General features: G+C 40.0%; 1 protein-coding gene across 5 annotated transcripts in view; it reads right to left on the reverse strand.

Moving 5' to 3' along the window:
* grid1b (glutamate receptor, ionotropic, delta 1b) overlaps positions 1 to 26,909 on the reverse strand; it is a 310,051-nt gene that overhangs the window by 38,359 nt on the left and 244,783 nt on the right. For 4 of the 5 annotated variants that reach the window (XM_064320650.1, XM_064320654.1, XM_064320649.1 and 1 more), the window contains exons 5-8: positions 26,026 to 26,079; positions 18,543 to 18,716; positions 15,257 to 15,418; positions 13,642 to 13,761 (exon numbers count right to left, since the gene is read on the reverse strand). In XM_064320650.1, the coding sequence (XP_064176720.1) occupies positions 13,642 to 13,761; positions 15,257 to 15,418; positions 18,543 to 18,716; positions 26,026 to 26,079 (510 nt within the window). The remainder of the gene's footprint in view (positions 1 to 13,641; positions 13,762 to 15,256; positions 15,419 to 18,542; positions 18,717 to 26,025; positions 26,080 to 26,909) is intronic. The other variant, XM_064320651.1, reaches the window with a different exon arrangement.

Consider the following 26,909-nt stretch of genomic DNA (forward strand, 5'->3'; position numbering starts at 1 on the left):
ACTAAATTGTCACTGAGGTGTTGAGTCTTCCTGGAATACAGAGGGAATTGCAGAAAGGACAATAGTCATTATAGGCTTTGAAATAATGGAGTTGAAGTAATACTACATGCCCTAAATACCTATGCAATGCTGGGGCTAAAGGTGTTATATTAAGCCAAGAGAAGATTAAATAATGCCTTCATATAAGCTCATACAAGTGCTTTCACTTCTCAAACTTTCCATGTAAAGGAGCACGTACTACAATCAGCAGTAATAGACATATCAGAACATGCAATAATGACAAATATTTTGTGCTGATTTCAAGTTGATCAAAACAAGACTTTCAAATCATACCACATCAGCCTCTTGGTGAAATTATAATTTCAGTTCCTTCATTATTCATGCAAATCACTGGAGGTGATGGAGTGCATTCAGGATTAAGCATATCTTTGTGCATTCATGCCAACTGTTTGAGAAACCTAGATGGAGTCTGGGCTATTTTTTATTTATCGGGGCAGAGATGTATGAGCTGCTGAATGACCGCAGGCTAATGAGGAGAAGCTCACTCGCAATACACGACCAGACTCTACAGGCCAAATTGATGCTATTTATCTGTAGCAGATACTTGTCTGCTGTCCCTGCTATGATTTGCTATAGAGATTTCTCTGAAACGCTGGTCTTCCTCAAAAATAAGGAAAGAAGTAAAATTTGACCGAGGGTTAAACAAAATGTAATAAATTAACAAACTAGCAAGTGCATCTGTCTTTTCTCTGAGGATAACATTCTTAACATAATTGTTCATTATATGCTAGTACCCTTAACCGCGTACAGTATTTCAATCATTATGCCAGCCTATTTTCTACACTTGCAATAAAGGTCAAATTCAAAAGACAGAAAAGAAATATAAAGGCCTCAGTAAACCTATCATCTGCTGGCAGATTCCGAACACAAAAAGGTTTTTCTTTTGGGTCAAAATGTGACATTTTGGAGCCACTGTTGATTTCTGTTGATCTTGGCAGGTGGTTATTCACAGTCAACTGACTTAGGCTCACTACCCACATTAAAGGTTTTACCAGGATTACCAGTAATGCCAGTTTGTGTGCACTGTTAGTGATTGCAATATACTATAGCCATTCCATTTGCTGCAGCTATTTAATGATTTTAGCATGAAGCTTGAAGCAGCTTCTTCTCCTTACTGCAAGCTATCTGGGGATAGCACACAATACAAAACAACACAACCATCCGAAATGGCAAGTACATCACTGGTTATAGTTTTTTCCCACATCTGTGCAAGAAGTAGAATGCCAGTGTACGACAAAAACCGTACCCGGTGAAATTCAGCACTGTTGCTTTGCTCTGGCCTTGTCAGAAATATCACAGGTTTTCTAGAGGATTCCAAATAGTTACCGACGGCTGTTTTTCATGTGCAGATCCAGTATATTCGAGTTCTGTTACAAGTTCTATTGTAAAAATTCCTCTGCGTCACTACATTTCCAATCATGCAATGATTTTTATTTTATCGTTTTATAGTGGATGTAGATATATGTGGACATTCAACTTGATTCAACTTGTAACGAGGATCGTTGCACCTCATGTTAAAATATATGTTCATATTTAATCACTGGAAACCCGTCCCTGCATGTCATGACCCATCACAATTGTTGGCTTTGTACATTCATTATGTAATGATCCTACTGTGTTGTTAAAGTCTCACCAGCCGCAGAAAATACAAGCAATTAATTTTTCACAAAGGAAAATTTGAACTGATATACTATCATTTATGAGTGTGGTTTGCCAGTGCAGTCAATCAAATCTAGAAGCTTCACATCAAGACATTGATATTAAACTCACAAGCAGAACCTCTGCAGCCCAAGTTTATCATTGTGGACCACATTTCCCCTTGGAGAATAATTATTTTGGCAATTGCTTTGTAGTGTCGGTACTCTACAATAATAATTTCACCGGAGTCCCCCCCAAGCTATTATCGAGGATCATTTAAACCCACAGTTTGGAAAAAAAAAAAGAAAAAAAACGGTGCTGAACTTGCTGCAGTGTTCCAGCAATTCATCACGTGCACATTAAGCAAGGCGTTTCTGGGATATGTTTATGAGAGCTATTTACCACTGCAAAGATAATTCTGCTATGGAATCAAACACTTGTGGGACAGATTACAATGACTGCAATTGGTTACTGAAGACAGCATTTTGTTCTTTCCGTGATTCCTCCCCACTGCAATGGATTAAGGACTAGGACTAACGTAGAAAAAAATACACTTCAGGCGCATAGCAATTTTCAGTACCCATCACATTGTATTGTCTGTTATGTAGAAGAGAAGTGGTAGATGAAGGTGGACTACCTTATCTGTTGTTTGAATTACACAATAGTCACTTTGAAGATGGTGCAACACATCGGTTTGTACTGCACTGGGAAACACTTTCTGAAGGCAAAACTAAAGAGTATGAAATATAAAGATAAATAATTGCGACATTTATTTTCATGTATATTTATGAGAGATTGTAAAACAACCTCTGTGTAACCAATTACTGCATGTTAATGCTACTTCTACCTCAAACAGTAAGAAAAATAGATAATATTCAGTTAGAAATTCCAATGTAAATTCCAATTCAGTCTCAAGTTTAATTCTCATTTATTTCATTTGTTTTCCTTTCATTTCGCCCTCTTTATACAATTTAATCAATTTGAAAAAGTAATACAATGATTGCTCATACATGAAAATCTTGCATACTAAAAAAACGTCATTGAAAAATGGAATTATGACTGTATCTTTGCATTTTTTGAGCACATTACAGTTAAATAAATACTTTTGTGATAGCACATGGGGACTTATGCTTTTAGGTGTCATGTTACACAATCCAGAGGAATATTCTGTTGATATTAAGACTGCCACAAAATGTTTCAACCCTGCCTTTTAAACAGTGTTTCAAATGTTTGCATCAGTGGTGTTGACCAAAATATTTTAAAGGTGTCTATGACTAATTCCACTATTTATTTTTGTTTCAATTCTCATGTATAGTGAAATCATGTATCAATGCAAAGGGACTAACTTCAGAAGTAGAATGATTACAATTCAAAGATATACATCACATGGAAAACTACGCCCTGGAACTGGATAAATCTCCACAGACAACCAATCAAGAGCTTTTCACTTAACCAGATGAGGGTATTGTGAAGACTATAAATAGCTGTGCCAAAGTGTGTAATATTTTAAAGATTCAAATGAGTAATTACACGGTTTTGTGTTTTAAGAAAAAAGTTAAATTCTCACGGGCAATCAAATCAAGAACTGATTTGAAGGGACCTCCTTCTCCCTCATGAGTAAGATGACTAATAATTAAAGTTACTGGGAAGTATATTCTGTATTTCCAAAAATGCTACCTGGAATTGGTGTGATCTCCATAGGCATTCAGCATCATGAGCTCTGGACTCTGGAAAATGGAAAAGCGAATGCTTCAAATAGCTTTGCTAATATGTCACAAAAAAAAAAAAAATTGCAATAATAAATACATTCATGGTAAGAAATATAATTTAGAATTTCACAGTGCAGTACAATATGTATTTAAACAGGCATAATAGCATTCCCCATCATGTGGGGCCTCTGCTACACTAAGAAAAAATAAAATAAAATGTGGGAATGAAGTCAAACACTTTATGGGTTTTCAAAGGCTGCTAATCTTTACACGTGGCTGCCTTCCCTCAATCCTCAGAAGTTGTCACCATTCAGTGTAAAGCTATTTGGCTGGCCCAGAAACAGAGGGCATAGCTGCAGGAGCAGAGGAAGTCTAATGCCACACAAACGATTAAACGCTGAAATGGAACAGGATATTACAGAGTACAATTAACTTCGCCACCTGAGTTAATGTACAGCATAAGCGTCGGTGTGTTGTGTCAGTGAAGTCAGAAGTCAGAGACTAGACTTGATGCCAGGCTCTTTTGTTTCTGTGCCATCTGTTTTGTTTTCACGAGTGACACATACATACACCCCCCATCACCATCGACCCACGTACCATGCAATTTAGCTCTTGTTGGAAAAAATGAACAAGGTAATTTGCTGTGATGAAGCAGTGATTAATTAAATTAACTAAAACTAATCATAATAGGTTTGCTGCAATCCTGCAGGGTGGTAGATCTCCAGGAACAGGGTGGGTTACCACTGGTCTACTGTTTTCCATTGGAACAACCACAAATTAAAAAGATTCAAATGTTTATTATACAAACTAATTTAGCTATCATTTTAGAATGAGCCATTCCAAAAAAAGTATTACTGTAACTTCAGTTAATGGTTGTTTCTGAGTCTGTGATTGTGATGATTCGGGTACCATAATTAGAGGATCATTATTGATTGATCCACAGGTGGCTTCGTGAGATGGCCGTATCAGCATCTTACTGCGTGTGGACTGAAAAAAGCAGTTCCACTTGAGTGCCAAAAGTGCTTACCCTTGTTACAGAATCTGAATCACTGCAGTAGACAATATCTAAGTGAGTTCACACCCCACTAAAAGACAGCACCAATAAACAAACAAACAAAAAAAATACCCAAAATGATTTCTTCCGTTAGCATAAAGACAATCAGTTCATGTACGCTGGTGAGGAGAGATTTAATCTTTTAACTCAGCATTCTGTTTTGTCAGTGGATCCAAGTGTTCCAGCTCGATTCTCTATGGTATCACTTGGCTCCTCAGTTGCAATATCAATAGTGCGCATAAATACCGACATTTCTAAAGGAGAGCTGACAGTCTGCCCTCCTGTCTGCTGAGAGGGGCACAGATAGAGAAGGCATCCTAATGCAGAAAGAGCCATGGCGGCAGATGTCGGTGCGTCACTCTGGATAAGAGCGTCTGCCGAGTGATTGCAATGTAATGGAATGTAACTGAGCCCCCAACGGTGCATGGGGGTTTGTATATGGCTTCAGGGTCAGCTGTCTTACGTACTGCACTCTTCTCCAGTCCTCTTCACATCAAACGTAGATACTGGTTTTGAAAATAATACTAAATGAAGCGTATACTGGCTTTGGAAGGCCATTTATACAGAATACACCTGACAATAAATGTTCCTAACCATGTCACCGGACATGCATATTTATGTTTGTGTATTTGTGCATGTGTGTGTGTGCGTATGTGTGTGAATGTGGTATGAGGGCGTCGGTTTGTGTGTGTGTATGTGTGTGTGTGTTTGTATGCATCCATGAATGTATTTTATTAACATGCTTCTAGTGGGGTTAAGGGACCTTTACAAGGTTCAATGCTTACTTGAGAGCATGTGACGTGTGTGAAGCACAGGAGTCACAGTTGCCAAACCGGCAGTCTTCAGAAATTACGTATCACTCCATTGCAGAGGCAAAGGGAAGGCTGATGGATTAGTGCAGTGCTAGTCAGGCAGTGACATCCCTTTCCCTCAGCTAAAAAATGCCACTCCTTTCACTTCAGTAGAGTACCTGAGCACTGATGCTAGAAGCAGAAGTGCAGCTAAATGCCACCGCTTGCCACTGCATCACCCCTGCCGAGCTCTTCATGAGTATGTCCTTTCAGATGCATGATCTCAACCTACTTCAGAATCAAAGTGCAGGAGAAAACACTTTATCAAAATATCTCCTCTTCATGCAGCCCAATTCAATTTCTTAGAATGAAAAACATCTACATCAAAATGTGAGTAGGTCAGTATATAAACAAACAGGGGGAAGCAGCAGGGAGGGAAATGCCTGACACACTGTACGGACACACATCAGTGCAGGGCATATTTTGAGTTTTATTCATTTTCCGTGCTTAATTATTCTGTTTACTGAACCCCTACATTTGCTCTTTAACAAAACACTCAGGTGAAAACACAACTTGTTATAATGCCCGACGGTGAGGAGCACAATGAAAGAAAAATTCTTTAGCGTTCCTTTTTCATTTTCCTCCTTGTTTGATCAATTCTTTTTTTCAGGCTATCTGGTTCTTGTCTGTGTTCATGCAGTGCACTGCATTTCATTATTTCACTGGCATGCCCGGTATTCAGAGATCGCCTAAAACGCTGATCTCTGGAGACAGTTCAGAGAGAAACATTGCCCGTGTGATAAATGAGCAACAGACAGAGATAGGTTCATTTATCAGCTGAAAGATTAAAACTGGATCCCGTTCTCTGGTTGAATCAGTTGTTCCCAGGGGAAAAAGGAATTTGGAAGAGTAGTGCCTGAAAGCTGACCTGCAAACATGTCAGTAACAATAGACAACAGAGGAGACATACCTTCACTGTATCACTAACCTTTACAATCCTCCAAGTACTAGGTATTCACTGGGTAAATCCATGGTAGGAATAGAAAATTATTGGGAGATTACAACTCCTAATATGAAGAAAGTAAAACTGAAATACTCCTCCTCTATTACCAATCAATTCAACTATCTGCCATACCAATCAAATCAACGAATTGTCATTATGCAACATTCTTTGAATTAAAGCAGTGCTTTGCTAGAAATGGGCTTTTCTTTCATAGTAATTTTTCCACTCGTTACACTAACTTGTAAGGGTTTATTAGACCAGCATAGAAACTATGAAACAAGTGACCTTGCGGTACACCTTGCGGTTCATGGTTAATTTAGATAATTAATTGGTTATGTTTATAAATATGTGTTTTGGAAATTCTGGGTCTACATAAACACCAGTACTTGGGACTGCAAGATTCATTTCTACTGAGTTGCTCATGTTGCAGGGTAGACCACTATAGTACTTCCAATGATTTAGCACAAGTACAGATACAATTACAAAGCACTTGTCATATCCCTAATTAGTTAGCAATTTAAAAAAATACTGGTATGTACCGTTGTATTATAAAGAAGTACCTTCTCATTTATCGAGAAAGTCAACTGAAACAGGACTGTAAAATGAAGCAAAATTTAATCCCGTGATTTTTCTGAGTTCTTACCACATCCTCCATAAGATTGTTTATTTCCTTTCCAATCAATAACGCTTTTACATTTATTTGTGGATCAGCTACATGTATTCATGGATCAGCTGCATTTATTTGTGGATCCGGTGCATTTATTCATTTATTTTTGAGACAATAATACCCCCATATACTTATGGGACTGTAAAAGGAAGTGTTACCACACTTCTAGACAAACTTTAAATGCCTGTACCACTTGTTCCACGGCATAAACACCAAATCCGGTAAAAAAAAAAAAAAAACAGACTTTTATATATATATATTTCAAGCAGTACTGTGACAGATCAAAGTCCCCCCAAAAAACGTGAAAAACTGTACCACTCTCCCTCCTCCATTTGATAAAGTACAGGCATAAAAGTTTTGAGCTGTGAGGACATTAGTCCTGGCAGGGGAGATTCATGATGACTAGATGAATTCTGTCAGAAGGCCTGTTATTGCTAGCACACTGTCCCTTATGTGTAATGTAAGATATGGATCCTGCTCTTTGGCAAAGGGGACTGTCATCACATTGAAAGTAATAAACATGGACATCTGAGTCACTACCGTTTGAGGTGGCTGCAACATCTCTGTGAAAAGTAGAAAAAGACTAAGCCTGATCCATGTAAACCAGCATCCGCTCACCACTGGAAAATAACCAGGTGCAGTTTACCCAAGCTGTCTACTGCAGGTTGTCTCCTAGTTTTACTGTAGGTTAGCCCTGTTAGCAGTAAGGTAGCTGCTGTGCATTGTACATCTCAAGGTCTTAAAATAACCATTTCTCTTTACAAGAGGGTCTGCACTTTGAGGTTCATTTGGGTTTAATAATTCTTATGAGGAATGTTTTCTTTTTTCAATTATTATTTATTTGCATTAATTAGTACTATATTCTCTATTATGACTATTACTTTTACTTTGCCAGTAATATGTGTGCCCATTTTCGCTTTTAAAACAACAACAAGTCACACTAAACATAGCATATCAAATTAGCATTGCCATTTCTGTTCTCATTTGCTAACCATACCATGTACTGGTTGTGAACTGTTTGCATGGTTTACATACAGTACGCATCAGTGTCCGTGGGTCCAACCATCAAGCCATTATTAAGATGTGGCATGCCAAAACACATATAATATAATAGCATATAATAGCAAATATCACAATTAACATGTGTACACAACACAAACCCAGCACTTGCACAGATATACCTGAATGCACACACTAGGAGCCATGTTAGCAATCTCACTACTGAGCAACAGCAAGGCTCAAGTCAACATAAGAGGTGCCTTCCAAAAAGCAGGCACAATGCTGAATTTTAACCCCTTTGAGTTGGGCAATGATTTTCAATTGGAGAAGGAAATACAGTGTGCATTGTGCATGCACACTAAAACAATAAATCGAATATATGCATTTTGGAACTGAAATGTATGATTAATGTTTGAAACATTGAACCTCAAACTTCTGTAACTTTGTGTAACGTATCTACCATGGACATTTATTTGGCTGATGTCAGTTAAAACTGATTAATGCAGTCGCTGTGTATGAGTTATCCTTGCAAAAGGCATGCGCCTTTGCACTTTCCTCATTAGAAAAGCCATATTTTAAGTTTGAGTGTGAGAGCTGACTCATATAAACATCTTCTTATACAACTACAGCTCATGAGACAATACCGAAATTGCTCTTCTCTCTGTGCAGGGCAAGTCTATAAATTCATAAATGAAATACACGGCTGAAACAGGGCTAATCCCTTCTCCAGAAATACTGCAGTCACAGTGACTCTCATTCAGTGCCTGTTGTCACGTACGCCAACCTCTTCTGACAGAAATATGGAAATGAAAAAGCACCTTCTTGTTTTCCACAAACCATATTCAGATCTCCGAGGCTGTGTTTTACATCCGCTGAACAACCAAAATCTAGGCCACCTTGTACATAAGCTGTCTGCCTCATTATGAAATGCACAATGCGCAAAAAGACAAATACTGAAGAGAAATTAATATTAGCCCACTTCTCCTCTCTATTAATTTAGCTTAGCGAACCGCCAGAATCTCTGAATAATAACACTAGTCAAAAACAGCTAACATTTTCATTTCTAGTCTCCGGTTTGCAATTCAATCACACAAGGGCTATAACACAAAAGCCACCATTACCTGCGCATAACATGCACTCTGACTAATGGGCCACTTTGATACCACCCTTCCCCACTAGCAGGGAAAGGCTCCGGTCTACATCTATTGTGCTGTGATGGACAAGGCCTAACAAGGTCGAAACACAGACCTCATTCTGTGGCTTATCTGGGCTCAGTACTATTCTGATACGCTATCCCCCACCCCAATCTTTTAAATACCCCCTCTGCAGGGTCCCTATCTTCCTTGATAAACCAAAGAAACCCCTACATGGAGCCTGCCCGTCAGAGAGGCGTCCCGCGAGCCCAAAACTTTATCACACCGTCAGTCGGAAAGAGATTACACTTCTCCCTCCCAGCAGAGATTTAATCATTGCCGAGGAACCTGCAGGGCTCCGTGTTTAAATGCCCCTCTCGATGCAGACGAGTCCCCGCGTTAGCCTATCTGCTGTGAGCCGCGCCGGCGCGGCGCTACTCTGTCTCGGAGCTAATCGCTCGACAAAAGAAAAACAGCACGACTCGGAATTCAAATCAACCAAATGCTCTCTGCCTCCGGTCCAGCCGTGCTAAAACACAACGATTACGGAACGCGGGCATCTCTTGAGGGCAGAGATGAATTTTCTTTTTCTTTTCTTTCTCTCTTTTTTTTTTTTACAGACGTAAGACAAATTAGGGTAATTACCAGTCAGCTTGTTAACCCCCTGCTGTTCTGAAAGTGGCCTCGCCCTCGTAGCACAAGGGTTAATGTTGGTATCGAAAACGGCGTTGTAAGCTTGATTACTCGGCTTATCCATTCTGTTATGGGCAGTTATGGTGTCGGCAATTAATTATTAGCCTGTTAGTGTCGTTGAAGTGCGCAGTTGCCGCAAACAAGAACACACGTCTAAAACAGCGTTCTCACGCATTAATTTACAGGAGAAACAAATCAATGACCCTGTGAACGCACATGATTAATGAGTAAAATTCTCTAATGCGGAGAAAACTAAACTAAAGGTCGGAAAAATGAAAGAAAGCGTAGAAAAGAAAGAGTAATAAGAGAGAGGCGACTCTTGAAAAACACGGCGGAGGAACACAAAATGGTCAGAGGACAGATACGGGGAAGGGAGAAATTGCATTTCAATCTTTGTTATTTGAAATCTAACAGCCCCTGCACCTCAGGACTAGAGAAAAATAGGACATGCCGGCAGGAGACAGGGACTGAAAGGGAGAGAGATTGAGACAGAGATAAGAGAGAGGGGATAGAGGTGAAAAAATGCAACAGATCTGTGGAGATATAATAGCCTAACGCTCAGGCCCCTGGCTCTACAGGTGTCACTGACACTCATATTTACTCAGATGACAGCATGCTGGGCTGATGTTGCACGCATCAAACAAACAGATTACATGCCTTCGATGATAATCTGTTCATACTGGGAGAAATTAAGTCGCTTGTATTAATTTCTTTGCAGAGATACTAGTTGGAGCTAGCATTAGCCAGCACGGTAATAATGAACAAGAACGTCACTGAGTGCATGTGACATGCCATTAGCTGTCCTTCGTTTCATTACTTCCAATAAATAAACTCCACATGAGGCAAACAGTGATGCCTTGTGTGTGGAACTAATGGCCATGGGCCTGTGGATCTTAATGGCTATAATGTGATACAATGGGTTTATAATTCAACTCAGGATGCCTGGTGATTAAATGTTCATTTCTACTGGACTGCCTTTGCTGCGTTGCACTTTCTTGTAAATCATATTATTTTTATGCTCATTGACGTCACCGGCAGAGAGAAAAATGAAGATATAAATAAACAATAACAACAATGATGACGATAACAAAAGAAATCAATCAAAACAACACAGAGCCCGTACAATGTAGAACAAAGGACCACACATATCTTGCTGTAATCTGTCAAGAACAAAGTAATAGAAAATGGTCCACTCAAAAGGCTCTATTTTGGTGATAACACCTGTGCAAATGCAACTCGCAAGTGGAATTACTAATTTCGTCTGGAGAAAACTGAGTATTTTTCACTTGCTCCGGTTTTGTGGACAGCAGTAAACCCATTTGCATCAGCATTGATTGGGCAGCACGGTAGAGGTACGTGAAACAGTACAGAAAAAAAAATTGATAGCATTATGAATGCGGACATATGAATACATGAACACAGATGCAATCAATACTTTATACCAATTGACGATTCGAAATGCAAGCTGTGTTCAGTTATGCAGTCCAATGGCATCTGTTTTGGCCTTGCACCTGTATGGAGCGATGCCAAAGCACAAGCTCCTCGAATGAGAGACACAGCAAAAGTGGGAGTGCACCTCTACACCCGTAGAATGGTGTAAAACACACGTTTGTTCAGTGTGTGTAGATGCACTGGCTCTTGCAATGCTAATTTTTTAACTGCCACTACAGTCAAATAGATTGCATAATGGAACGCAGTATGAGGCGGCTCTACAGGGAGCACATTTACAGGCAGCGCGGTTCCTTCCAGGAGTTTTCTGCGAAACATGGGTTCCCCGGGGTCCTGGGTGTTATCGACTGCACGCATTCGCAGTCGTGTGAATCACCAGATAGATCATGATATCATTTATGGGAATCATAAGGGGGTCCACTCTATCAATATCCAAGTGGTTTACGATGCAGGGGTGGCACACGCGGCTCCCCACAACTATTTTATCTTAGCCAACTTCCTGTAGCAATTGTGTGTGTGTGTGTGTGTGTGGGGGGGGGTGTTCTTCCCTGGATGGCTGGGGCAATAGATATCCATTAAAATCATAGCTACTTACATCATACATTGCCATACACACCAACTTACTTTTGTGCGTTTGGTAGAGCTAGGTCAATGACAGATTGAACCTTTGGACAGCCAAACATGCATTTTATATATTTGGACCAGTCCAGTGGTACATTACTATACAGCTCTCAGAAAGTCAGTACATTGTCACACACAACATAATCATTTGCCATGGATGTGAGCTAGAACTCACGGAGGACACATTACATGCCCTAATTTGCCAATAACTTACTTTATGATTACGTTTGACAATTGCACCTTTATTGCAAAAATTAGGCCCAAAATGTTTCTTCCTGGATGTGTTTCAATTACACGTCAAGGAAAAATAACACTTAAAAATGAATGTTAATATTTTGTAGCTGTGATGGCATCCTTTCAAATGTTTCCTCTGTGTAGGTACAATGAAACCAAGAAATGGTCTGATGATTGGCAAGGTACACCCCCTCCCCCCATAATATACTGGGACCTGCTCTTCAGCAACTTGGAGATTAGTTATTCTGACAGCGCATCACTGAACGGTTTTCCCAGTATAGCAAATTCTCAATCTTATTTATCAAGACTACTGCATCACCCAGTCAACATATTGTAATGATCAGTAAATCTGTGCAAGATTGATCCAGTAAGAGCAAGGCTGAAGCAACAGGCCTGATTTATTAAATGGGGGACACATCCAAGGTCTAGCAAGCTGGTCTAGTGATATTCCGGTACTACAGTTTATTTGAAAGAGAGGAACCACAATTGAATATATTTCACATATATAATTGTATGTATCACATTTTGAAACCTGGAAAGTAACCTTATTCCTTCTATTAGAGTTAGAGACTTGTTAGAAGAAAAAAATGTTTTGTAGTACTAATATATTTCCTAAACTGGTTTTCCTCATTTCATAACCACATAATGGAACAGACCTTTATGGAGTATTGTTGTGTTCTACCAACTGTTGACAAATTCTATTTTTAAACTAACAAAAAAATGGTAATAATATAAAACTTGGATATTATTATGTAGGCCATTCTTTCTGTTAAGGTATTGTTCTGGCATGCAGATTCGCTGAACAGTCTAGGCTCAAATCCAGACTGTCTGAAAAAATAGTCACTAGATAATGCAGTTCACCAAGGGATCCCTTGTTTTTAGATTCTCTACTATGCCGCAATGGGCTTCCTTTGCATTTTATTTCTCCAGTTTATCATTTGATCAAATCTAATGTGTCAATGCATTGTCTGTCCACAAACATTAGTTTTCATTGTTCTTTTAATCTTTGGAAAACCATTACATATAGGACATTTTAATTTACAACAATTGTATTTGGATTTGGTAGGAGAAAATATATCAAATGTGTGTGTGTGCTTGTGTGTGTGTCTAGGTGCCGTGTGTGTGTGTGTGTGTGTGTGTGTGTGTGTGTGAATTTTCCTGTGCATGTGCGTTTATGTTATACATGACTTATTTATTGTTTCATTAAAGGTTAGCATGTGTTATGCTACATTTGTGAAGTTTCATGGTGCTGCCTAAACAGGTAAGAGTATAATGCTGGAAGGGTAGCTTTCATAACAAAGGCTTCTAGGAAACAAACGGAACAAGAGTTTCCTGTCTGTGATATCTTCACATGCAGAGAACCTCTGGGATTCATTTCGCCTGCAGTGTGCCAGCAGGAGCCTACAACAAAATCTGCAAAAAGGTGCCATTCAGGGTGCTGAGCCGAACTGACACGGGAGCAGACACGAGAGCACATCAAACCTGCCACCTGCCTGCGCAGGGCTCATAGTGCCACAGTGTGTTTGGCAGATAACTTTCCCTCCGATTGGTTGAACCTGCCGAAAAAAAGAGAACAGGGCAGTCACTCACCCTCTTGACGTCTTTTCCGAAGGTCTCGCTGTAGCTGGTTCCCAGGATCTCGAACTGCACGTGCGAATTGGAGCCGTTTTCCCGGAAGTCCATTGTGCCCGTGAGCCCGGTGATGCGGCCCTGAGGGGGAGAGAGCCACGTTTTTCATCGTAATACATCAGCTAACAAGCCGTCATGTGAAAGCCCCTGTCCCCTCACGCCAGTTTTCGCACGTATTTAGAAACCCATTAGTTCAGTTTGAGGGAAAAATAATGTCCTCTAAAAAACGGAATGAATTAGCAATATCAAATTCACGTGGGCTCGAGATGAGAGGATCTGTGGCGAACATGGGCTGACCGGAGTGAATCTCTCCGCCAGCAACTGTCACTTGCGCGCCCTACGGGACAGATTACATCCTTTTCCTCCACAGTCTGCGGCTCGTGGAACTTTAAAAGAGCATGAAATTGAACAGCGCATACTGGCGTGTCTCGCTGCTTCTGAGAGATCCGGAGACATCAATTTCCTGTGATGAAAAAACGGGCTTTGGGGACAGTGAAGTTCTGCTAGGAAAATAAAAAAATAAAAAAAAGCCGTACGAGAGTCACCACTGACAGACCTGCCATAATGCACAGACCCTTGTGATCCACAGCTGCCTGGTTTCCTGGAGCAATATAAGAGCAACGCTACTGGCAGAAGAAAAAATGAAAAACAAATAAATAAAAGAAATACATTTCAGACACCGCTGTTTTTTGGGTTGTAGGAATCTTACTTTGAAGAGGTCTCTGAATTGTGGAATGATTTTAAATGTAGCCGTTACCTATAAGGATAAAAGTCAAGCCAATGCCCCTGTAATGTGCATTTTAATGCATAGAAATGTGTTACGCTTTCTGTGCTTTTCAAGCTGAATGTATAGCACATGCCGTGCACGAGCGTAGTTCAGGGCGATGTACATTATCTGAGCATCGCCTGAGGCAGGGTTTTCAACCCTGATCCTGGAGGTCCGCAGGGTCTACTGGTTTTTTATTTCAGCTTAAAATCAGCAAGCAGTTCAAACCCAAGAAAGCAGCTGAGGCAAGCAACACGTGTAATAAACTCTCTTAATTTATAAATTAAGTTCTGAGTAACAACAAAAACCAGCAGACCCGGTGGTCATTAAGGACCAGGACTGAGAATCCTTGACCTAAGGGAAGGTCCAGTATTATCTTTATATACATAAAAAACATTAACTCTTGTGCTGTCTTCATATTTTGAAAGCACCCCATGTCCAAAGGATCAAAATTTTAATTAAAAAAAGAAAATGTACAAAACACACATCATAATAAATCTTTTTGCTGCAATACTGTAGATGTGTGGTGCTTAAATTTGATTATGATTTCTGAACTGCAGGATCAAAAAAGACACATAAGACAATCTTTGTACCCTGATAGTGTACTGATTTTATAAAAATATGAAAAAGGTAAGGCAAAAATTTCATGCTTAAATATTAAATGAAACCATGATGAAATTTCAGGGGTTTTTTCTGGGGTTGAACTCAGGATAGGGTCATTGTTGACCCTGAAGACAACAGGAGGGTTAATCAAATACATAAATTTTATTAAAAATACCTATACATGATGCTTTTTCATACAAGTCTAACCTTCTGGATGGTCTCTAGCATAGACCAGCCTCCATTCCAGGGCTTGGTGGACTTTCTTATGCAATTGAGACTGGCCATGCTGTGCCACTTCCTGTCTTCTAACTTCCTGTAGAAGGCGTTGGCGAGCATCAGAACGCTGTCATACAGGTATAAGTTGGACACCTGAATAAAAGCAGGAATAAAATACAGAAGGAAGGAAAGATCAGATCACAGGCTATCAGAAATAAATTTAAAAAAAAACAAAACAAAACTCTTGAGGAAATAACACCCCCGCATGTGACATATTTGTTCTTTAAAAAACAATGAGTAGACCAAAAAGCTACTGTGCAGTTTTGACTGGAGATTCTGGCTCATGGCTAGTGGTCAACTGGTAGACGAGTTGACTATATAGGCTGATCAGCAGGTGAACAATTGCTTGACTAGCAAAAAGTGTTGAAAACACAGCTTAAACCAGCCATGCATCCCACTTGCTTTTTTGTACAGTTTTCTGTTTGTTAGTGTGCACACGTCCTGTCTGATGAGGCAGGCAGTACATAAGCAGGCTAAAACACTTTGAGATGCCATTCATTATATGAAGTAAATTGTCAGGGTGCACTGAGGTCAGCATATTGACAAACAGCAAGCGTAATGGACACGCTCTTAATACATTTTGGCGCTGGCATACGAAGGAGAGTGGTGCTGCAGAAGTGTACACGGTGAGACTCCAGTGACCTTCTGCAAGCTGTTTGTGCTCAGGGGGCTGAGCCACATTGGATCAAATCAGGAACAAGGAGGGAAGGAAAAGAGATTTTGTCCTGAATCCTGATGCTGAGCACAGAAATCCTCATGAACGGAACACAAAGACTTGTAAGAACTGAGCAGAACCCGGTTCACTACTCCACTGAATGAAACACATGCATGGCCTCACATCATGGTCCCAGCTGTAGTTTAGTGTGTTCAAAACCTGAAGCCAACATTAAATTATTGCTCTGCCAAGATGATGTTACGCCAACAGCAAAAAGCTGATAAAATATATTGCGGTAGTTAATAAGGAAACACAAATATTACTATCCTGCCACTTCAATTTGAAACGCATCTTTTGTTAATTTGAAATGATTATACAAAAAAAAAGAATAAATAAAAAATGCAGTTCAGTGCAAAAGCTTTGATAATTTCCGCCAATTTGGATGAAACAGCCAAAACCGGCATCCCTGGTTTTGGTCCCGAAATGAAAGGTTTGTGAGAAAAGCCTTGGACGGAAGCAGAGCCCATGCTCTCTTCCAAAAATAGTCCTGACAAAGGCAGCAGGCCACACTTTGTCACATTATTAATCAACCTCTGGTGTGCATGCCTTTATATGATGCCAACTCTGTTCAGCCAAAGAGTAGTGCCATTCTCCCCTCCCACTGCTACAGAGTTCTGATGTTATGCACCGACTGTTACAAACACCTTAAAACTGAAGGTATAAAATTAGAAAATGTATTTCGTGATAAAGCAGTTGTAAGGCGGGTAGGGCTGTTGCACGGCCTTCTGATGTCTAAAACAAAACATAACTCTCCTTTAGCATCTCAGCATTGGTACTACTGTGGGTTTTTGCAACAGTATATTAAAATGGCTCCCGATTTTCTTGCAATTCAGCCCATACCATCCATTCACAGAACACGACAGATGGCAAAGACTTTAGTCTGAGGCCGGAAACTGTGGCATGATCCTTCTGCTTGCATAAGGAGCATAAATGCCAGCAATTTATACTTTTGGCCTCTTGTGATCAGTGATGTAGTAGTTTGACTACAGTATCATTTTCATGAATTCTGTTATCATTTTCATTTTTCTAAAGAATAGTTTTTTTGTTATTATTATTTGTATTTGACAATGTGGTTATTGTTTATTCAAAAATCATTATCTTAATGACATCATACTTTTTATCAACTTTTTTGTTTTATCTTTTTGAACATCAAGTTGAAAAGTGTTCAAGCATAGTTCAAGTTCAAAAATGTCATAACCCTCTTCATTACCATCCATTGTATAGTCCATTAGTGCACTGTTCCCACCAGGCATGATCTAACATGCTCTGTACTTTTCCAGGATACAGACCTGTACAGTTTAGTCAGGTAAAAAATGCCCTTCACACTCATTAAATCATTTTAATTGTGGCAGCATTCAAGCAGATTAGGTTAGGCGAATCATTTTGGTTTGGGTGTCACAAAATTGTCTCCGAGAACAAGAAAAAAAAAGGCAAATTACTACACAGGACTATGCATCATAATTAGTTCAGTCACAAGTAGGTCTAATCCCGCAGACTGCTGTACTGGGTCCTGGAGAGGGCTGGAGCTTCAAGGACATTCTACCGCTCTTTGAGGCTAAGCAGTGCTGACTCGGCATCTCCTGTCTGGCGTATGTGACAAATAATTGGGGCAGAGAGACAGGACATAGAGTGCCTTCGGCCACTATGCTCACACTGTGATATACATCTGTCCATCACTGCTGGCTCACTAACCATGTCATAAACCTTTTTCTCTTTATGTTGATGAAGTCATTCCTAATTTTTTAAATGTATTTACTTTTTTTGCAATGGCCTCCCAAGCAGCCATTATGAATTTCTAGTTATTCAGACTGTCCAAAGTGCTTTAGAATAATGAATGCACCTCACATGATATGCAGTCTCATTTACATATTGGTTTCACAGAAAACTGTATAAAATTCAATGAGAAATTTTTCATATTACTGACTAAAGCAAAAGGGTGAAAAAATGAGTTTTTATACTCATTTTTAGATACATGGTTCATTCTTGGGTTTATGTTTTGTTGAAACAGAAAAATTAATTCAATAGTAGCTGACAAGTTCACAGCCCCCGGACACCCTTGGTTTTGCATGTAATGAAGGTGATTTAACATCAGAAAGCATTTAACCCTCTTTTGCATGCATTATTAAAGGGTAAAAACCCTGGGGCTTTGACGGACGATGGGCCATCTGCTCTTACATGCGGAGGAAAAGTTCAGGTTGGTTCAAGGAGCTTTTGGATGTATAGCCGCAAGCCTTCTGTGTAAGTATGCGATGTCACAGGGCATCATCACACAGTGTGAGAACTTTGATTTTTGTCCGTAGACTGAGATGACTTATCAAAGGTACTAAAAATGCTGACCACCCATACAGAATGTCCCCACAGTGCAGCAATTCTCCATAAACACCTTAACTTTTTTCATGTGTTAATTCATTTGACTTTGTTGTTGACTAATGTTAACCGAATTCAGGCTGGTGTTGTGCCGTTGGCCCAGCCTGAAGCATAAGTATACAGTGTCTTACTGACCTCCAGGGATTGCAGGTACCCTTCTTGTGGGTCACAAAGCAGGGAGGAGATGCGGTGGTTGTTCCTCATGCAGCGCACGTTGCTGTCCTTCCACAGGGGGAAGATCTGCCGTATGATTGTCATCCGTCCCAAAGCGCTGTGCACCAGCTCGAGGATCTCCGTATCGCTGATCTCCTGCAGAGGCACGGAGCAGGCAGAGAAGGATCAATGATGCCGCATGACATGGTGAGCTAGACCGTGGTTGTGCCAGGCCTTACTCCTACTCTTTCTACTATTTTTCTACTATTTCAAACCACTTACGGCTGTGAAAATCTTGGGTACTGTGTACTCACAGTTGTCGTCGTGGAAAATGATTAAAGTTTCAACTCATTCAGAGGACCTGCATCATCAACCACTGTGACTGTAGGGGGGTCTTTGTAGCAGTACACTTAAGCAGTCTAGTCTAGGATGACACCAACTATTCCCTGTCCTGTACCGGCCTTGGCAGAAAAAAATTACAAGATGCAGCACATCTAATAAACAGAGATTTCTTTAGAGCACATTGGAATCAGGAATGTTGAAGAACTAGAGAAGTTGCAAATCTTATGACAAATACAACAGGAGGTGCCAATAGTGCTTAAAAAACTTGGGGAGATCATATGTAAACATTTGTTACGAGGAAAGGCTTAAAACATTTAATTCTATTCAAAATCTATTCAGACTCTGTAAAATGAGACAGAGGGGGATTTGTGAGGGCTGTGAATTTTAAAAAGGGAACAAGAAAGTGAATATAAAAGATTTGCAGGGCTGTTCTGTCGGCATATGAGGAACTTATTTGAGGGTATATTGCTCACTGATATCAGGGATAGTTTTTTTTATACTGAGGGTTTGTGTGTGTGTGTGTGTGTGTGTGTGTGTGGAAGAGCTTGCCAGGTCACATAGTTGAATCATGTACTTGGGTTGGACAGGCTTGGTGCACTGCTAAGGACTCTCTAGAAAGCAGGAAAAAGGCAATTATGTATTCTCATACATCTTATTGTAAAAGTTATTTTAACCGTGCCTGTATAAACAGATAAACAACATGATCTTTCAAACACTTGTTCCACTTTCCCCTTTAAGAAATGTACCACTCTTTTCTATTGTGCAGCTATAACCATAGTCTAGGAACCAGACCTGTGTTATGTTAACACAGTAACATTAGCCTATATCAGATTACCAATTTGCCACATTACCATTATTGGTGCTGTCCCGGCCTAAATAGCAACAAGCTTGGGGCGACATAGCTCAGGAGGTAAGAGCGATTGTCTGGCAGCCGGAGGGTTGCCAGTTCGATCCCCCGCCCTCAGTATGTTGAAGTGTCCCTGAGCAAGACACCTAACCCCGAATTGCTCGCAACGAGTTGATTGGTACCTTGCATGGCAGCCTTTCACTGTTGGTGTGTGAGTGTATGGGTGAACGAGAGGCATCGATTGTAAAGTGCTTTGGATAAAAGCGCTATATGCATGCAGTCCATTTACCATTTACAAGCTAACTGGATATGGCTAGAGGTGCTAAGTTCTATAACTGCTTTTCTTCCACAGCCATTGGTGCAAAGAAAACTGAAAAAAATAATAAAATAAAAATGAGATAAATGTTGAAGGAAGAGAGTACCACATCAGTGTCATTGATCATAGGAAGGAGACTTGTAAAAAAAAAAGTCCTATCAGAGTCATTTTATTTCAGTCTTGGACAGCAGATGAAGTCCAGGCAGTAGCCTGGATAAGGGCAGACGCCAGCATTTAATGTGATTGAAGATAATGCGATAGAAATGCAATGATGCTGCACTGGGTCTGCCAGATTGGGCTCCAGCTCATGCTAGTCCACTCTGCTGTGGAAAAGAAGTATTAATTATGCCGCAGGGTATCCATTGGCCCTCCAAAACTTGTATAAGCCAATCTCCACTAAGAGAAGTTCCAAGCTTTTATTCTGAAGGCCTGATATCAAGGCGGGAGTCATTTTGTTTTTGCAAAAACATTTTGCTTATTAAAGCCATACGTCCAACAATGCTGTTCTTGCAGTATGTTTAGCTGTCTAGATAATTCAGGGTTGATGTGAACTCTGCCATGTTCCCACAGCAGACATTCTTAAAAGTTAGTGATATTAGCATGGTACAAATTTTAGAACGTATCTCCACAATAATTTTGAATATTTAAAAAAAAATTTTTTAATCATGTCTTGGTGTTTTAATTTTGGACTATATTTTAAAAACAAGGAAAAATACAAGATAAAGATCAACCTTTAATAAAGTATTATCTAATAAGTATTATCTTGTTGCATAAACACTGTGGACACACTATGGGCATTCTGAAGGATCAGTGTGAGTTTTTAAGTGATACTAAACTTCTAAATCAACTTAAAAACAGACAAAATATTTCAACAGCATGAAATGAGAAATTACAGTTTACCTACACTCTTCTTACTAGGAACTCTCAACATGCAAAATTAAAACATAAACCTTGGTAGAAAACATTACCTTTCAAAAGTATGTATCTATGAATTATGAATTATCTTCAGCATTAAACATTAGACTTGAAGCATCTCCAGAGTAAACATGTCATCATCACTTTAATTTATGGACCTACGCATGATTGATATGTTCTTAAACTTTCGTCCAGTGGGCCATCCATCTCCTGATTCTGTCTAAGTCATTAACACGTACGAGAGCATTAGTGCATGCCTACCTACATATGAACGCGTGTCCGTTACTTTTTTTTCTGTAAGTTCCTTCTTCTCTGTCCATCGGTCCTGTACTTTTATTGAGGTACACACTTTGGCTTGCTTGTATTGAAGCCAAAATCATAGTATTCCTCGATAACACTCAAGGTTTCAATCAGCAATGTTACCTTTATGAAAAAGCCTTCGTAGGAGTCCGAAGGATGCCCTGACTTTGTTCCACAACAAAATCCCACTGTGTTAAACTTTAGCTGCAAGCTGTAAAAAGCATTAGCCACTGGAGTGACAGGAGGGGGTCTCAAAAGGCATCTCACCAGCAGACTCCACCTCTCCTTGGTGAATGCACCACTGACCTGGAGCACCCTTCACTGCGCAGACCTACAAACAGTCTCCACAGCATATCCCATTGAAAGTACACTAAATTAATTAAAGGAGTCTGTCCAATAGATAGATTATTCATCCTCAAAATGTCATTAAGTCAATTTTTTTTCCTAAATTAAATATGAGGGGCTTTTCAGGAACAGTGAAAAGTAAGTTCATTGGGTGCTCGATTTGTTTTACTGTTTTGGAAAAACAGCTTGATCAGAAAATTCTCTATCTGCCCTGCTGTATTCGACTGTTCGATGTGTCAAGGTGAACATTTGTTTCCCATTAAAGCCCACTGAAAGCCTCATGCATTAATCCCCTCCCTGGTGATGGAGAAACCAGGAGATCTGTGTTCTCACTAAAAGCCTGACAATGTTTTCTGGGTTCTGCAGGAGCGGTTACATCTCCTCCAATTTTACATCTCAGTGAGTCCATCATCTCCTTGTGAGCAGGGGGCCTTGTGGCTGCAGAACATGTCCATCTGGACAGGACATGGGCAAATGCACAGTGCATGTATATATAGATAGGACTGGTGGCGAGGTGATGTGTCCTGGCAGTGTTCAGAGGTTAGTTGGAAACTGGACTGGGATGTTATTAGGTTCTGATTGTAAGTGCTGCATTTACACGGGGTTCCTTCATCAAGGTATTCAATGATATCAATCTGCCACACTGCTTTAACCCCTCACAGGTTCAGACCGATGCACAGAATTGAGTGGGTGGCCAATATAGTGGATTTCACGGATATGAGTAACATTGGAATATCTGCTAAAGAAGGTGAATATAACAACTGAAGCTTAAATAAGGCTTATTTGTTCCCTTGACTAGAGACCTTGGTTAGAGGTGTTTAGCTCAAAGGGCTAATGACATCTTTTGTGCAGCGGACAAAGGCTCTGGTTCAAAAGCTGCAGCAGACCTACACACACTATACTCATTATACAGACTACCTGTGCTTCAATGACCAAAAAATAGTTAATCTCTATCTTAAACACCTAATACATCGCACAGGAAATCATGTGCCGCACACGGTGTACCCCTGCCCTGTATTTTGTCTCAAGGCCATCAAATCTTTTAGAGTAGGCATAGGTATCTCGCCTCACACATGGTCATTGGCCAACATGAAAGTGGTCTGAGAGACAATGTTCTCTCAGTAAAGTCTCTTGTCCTTCCTTTGTTTCTTAGAAATTAAATGTACATTGAGCAAGCAATGTCAGTGTGTTATAAGGATCCATAAGAGATCCATGAATATGCATAAAGCTTAAACATACTGTGATCCTGGTGAAGGAAGAATACTAAAAATATAAATGCAATTGAAGTCTCTTTTAGACAAGAGTCTCTGAAATTCAGTTTTATGATTTTTTTTCATCCCCAACTTTAATTTCTGCATTTTATTTGTGAAAGCTGACATTTTAAAAAAACACAGCATAACTCGTTTTAATCCATATTCTTTTATCTATTCTTTTTGACTGATGTTCACTCAAATTAAAGTCAAGTTCAACCTCTTTTGAAGTGCCGCTCAATCATCCTATGAACAATTTCAATCCTTTCTTTTTCACTTAAAGTTTTTGAAGTGGGAATAACAGCAACCAAAGCCAACAGCGCCTGAGGAATGGAACAAAGTAGTGGGTGTATTCTCAGGAAACATGACTGACTGGTGGCAACACACACAGAACCCAGATTGCATGCACTATACTGTACATGAATATGGAGTCTTGCGGGCAGGGCCTAGTGGTGTGTGGAAGACTGTGTACACTAAAGGGATCATATGTGTATGTGTGTCTGTTTGTCAGCAGTTAAAGTTGTTCTGCTCACCCGTTAAATAAAGATGTCTAGCTTAAGAACTAGGAGAATATGTACATGGCTGGATCAATGTAGAGTGTGATTAGTATATAGTTTTGATGTAAAATGCAGAGTATATAGTCAGACAGCTTGCTGTTAGTTTTTTTCCCCCCAGAGAAAGCACCACACTGGTGTGCTGTTAATTCTCTCGACGATGCATGCAATAAAGAACACCTTATCACAGGGGTCCTGCTAAGCTCAGCGTGGACAATTTCCTCCACAGGAGGTATCAGTGAAATGGTTAAGGTTGATGATTTTACAAACATATGTTAATATAAATGTAATATATTTCATGATTTTAATCCAATTAATGGCTCAACAATCTTACATTATATACTTACAGTATGAACATTTCTCTTTTTTCACTTCTTAGCCATAGGTTATTTATATTGTGGGTACAGTATACCACAGCTACTGAAGAGATGACAACGGCTAATAATCAACATGGTGTCTATGAACGATATTTGTTTCCTTTTTCATTTGTGTGCCTGCTGCACTATGGTACTGCAGCACACTGTTGGTGTACTCATTATGCTGTGACTTGTCAAATATTAAGGGGGGAGGAGATTAGCTCACTGTTAATTCAATCCCACTGACTCCTTCAATTAGACCTATTATGAATGAGCAGGTCATTCTAGCGTAATGGGCGAGCGGAATATGTTTGCCTTCTGGAAAACAACGCTGGCAGAAAACAGCGCTAGGCTTGGAAGAGGAGAAATTGGGAACTGTGTAAATATTTAATTACACTCTGACAGGGTTCTGTTCTGATTTAACGAGGAGCCAACATCTGAAACTATAAGACATGTGCTAATACTTGACAATAACATATCTTTCTTTTTTTCTTTTGCTACAGTGGGGAGCTGATGGGCAGGAGGGAGTAGGTGAGTAGGCTCTGAAATAAAGGTCACGTCTTCAGAAGGAGTGTGAAAAGACACTGTCAAACAAATCGAGGCAACCGAGCGAAGAGTATTGCAATAATCAACATGTAACTTTAAATTGTTATGTTCAATTTATTTATAGCTTTGCTCCTTAGACTCTCTGAATTTGTAAGCCACATATGCTGCAGAGAGTCTGTTCATAATACCTTCAGATGATTACACAATCTAGAATTTAAAAAAAAAATTTGTAATGAAGTTGTAATTGACTAATACAACTAACACAATCTTATGAACAGATCTTGTGACTTCGAAGTCTGGACAAAATAAATAATTCTCTCAACAACTTGTATGCAATGTATTAGACAAAGAAAACAATCAAAACAAAGGTATCTTCATTTCAATTACGAAACAATGATAACAACTAGGGAGGTATTTACTGCAGCTTGTGTAAAAGCCTCCATTGTGATCCTCTGTAGGTGGGGAAGTATGCAGAACACAACTGTTGTACCTCTGTAGGATTCAGAATGGGATTTTAAACTCCTGTGATCTGGTTGCCAATATTGTTCACACCTGTGTTTTGACACTAACATTAATGGCATATCAATGGGCACATGATCTTTTGGCTTGGGGCATGGTTGACCATTACCACGGCCACAGAAGGGAAGTTACACCATCTCCATGCATAATTATTCATGCTTCTTCAGGAAATTTTAGAAGCACAAAACCAAATACTGGCACTTTTAGGTATGGCATAGATTTCCTCTAACATAGCCATAGTTGACTTAGTATTGTTGCATACTGTGAGGCCATATTTAAAGGCAGTTTGATGGACTGATAAGCCATCCTATCCTCATTAGCACAAGTACTTTACAAATACACAAACAAATAATTTTGTTCAGTGTGCTCAATCACATGTTACTAATAAAATAACAAATACCCCCAACCAGCCAATACATGTATGCACGGGACAGTTGTACATAAAAAATGTATTTTTACAGCAAAATTGGAAAATGGCAAGCTGCTCCCCTGCTTACCGCCAGTCAGCAAGGCACATACATATAGATGCAAATCAGTAAAATTACAGTCGAGCTCCAAAACGACTGGCAGGAAAATTGATCTTTTCAAAGGCAGAATGCACTGTAATGCGAGGGCCATTTCACTCAGAAGGGTTTTTATCTAAATGATTTAAAACAAGCAGAAAGGAGAATCTCCGCCTAATGCCATCAGGCTTCTGCTCAGTCATTGGACGCCGGGGCACAGCCTGTGGTACGCCGAGTGCGCTGAGTGCATCGCAAGGTGCTCTTGAGCCCGAACATCCCCGCGCACGTGTATCCGCAGAACGCGCTGCGTATCCATGAACATCAGGACATCAAGTCGCTATTGTAGCCTCTATCTCCAGATCGCTCTGAACCGCAGAGGATGTGTGCCATTGCAATGCAGACAAGGGCACAGGGTTCAGCACAGAAATGGCCACTTTTTAATAGAATCTATAGGACCACTGGATAAGATAAGGACTGATTTTATGCTGTGAATGGATGCTATGAGCACAAAGGATCAGATATTTTTGAAGAGAACAGTCTAGACCAAAGACGAAGCAGCAAGTTTGTGTGTCTGTCAAAGAGAGAGAGAGAGAGAAAGAGAGGGGGAGAAGAAGGGGACAACATGGGGGTCTGCAGAGAAACAGCGGTTTACTGACAGCAGGCTTCCCTCACCTCATTTACGAACACCCAATGGCTGTCCTTAGAGGCCAGGTTGGTTTCAACAGCCTGCAGAGAGAGAGAGAGAGAGAGGGGGGGAGAGAGAGCAAGAGAGAGAGCAAGAGAGATTAATTAGAAAAATGAAGAAAAATATGTGCACAATAAAAATAGCGGTGTTTTTGAAAGGCACTTCATGGAACCAAAAACAAGGAGAGATGTTTTTGGTGGAAGATAAAGATATTTCCTCAAACATACATGAGAGTTCTGTTCTGCGCATAGAACAGAACACACTCTGTGATGTACATACTGTAGGAGCAGAAGCAGGCTGGTGGCGGATATTGAGTTGTTCGCATGGCCACAGAGTTAGCACACCTGTCAGCTATTGTAGTTCCTGTCACCTAGCCTCTTCTTCCAGCATCACACACACACACACACACACAAAAATCTCCCCCTCCCCATACCACATCATGCCATAAAACGCACGCAGCTGGGCAGTCGCCATGGTGACTGACATACTGCCATCATTCCACAACGACAGGGTGCCTGAAAGGAAAATGACGGACTGCTGAGTAAATCCTTGTGCAACCTTTCCAGATACCATTTTTCCGAATTGTCAAATATGACATATGTCCTCACAGAATTACAGAACGATGGGGGAAAAAAAGTATTTTTGATATGCATTCTTCACTTGTATTGCCAGTCTGATGAGCCCCATTTGCAGGACCTAGTCTCCAGCAAATCAGGTAAAACATCAGCTTTGAAGATCAAGAACCAGCAGCACATGCATGAATAATGGGCTTTTACAGTATCAAAACTGATCATTTCCTGGAGCTGAAATGTTTTCTGTGGAGCAGTTATTATATTATTATCATTTTACTTTTCCATGAATTATGCACCGC

The sequence above is a fragment of the Anguilla rostrata genome, chromosome 2, assembly GCF_018555375.3.
Source record: "Anguilla rostrata isolate EN2019 chromosome 2, ASM1855537v3, whole genome shotgun sequence".
Taxonomy (NCBI): domain Eukaryota; kingdom Metazoa; phylum Chordata; class Actinopteri; order Anguilliformes; family Anguillidae; genus Anguilla; species Anguilla rostrata.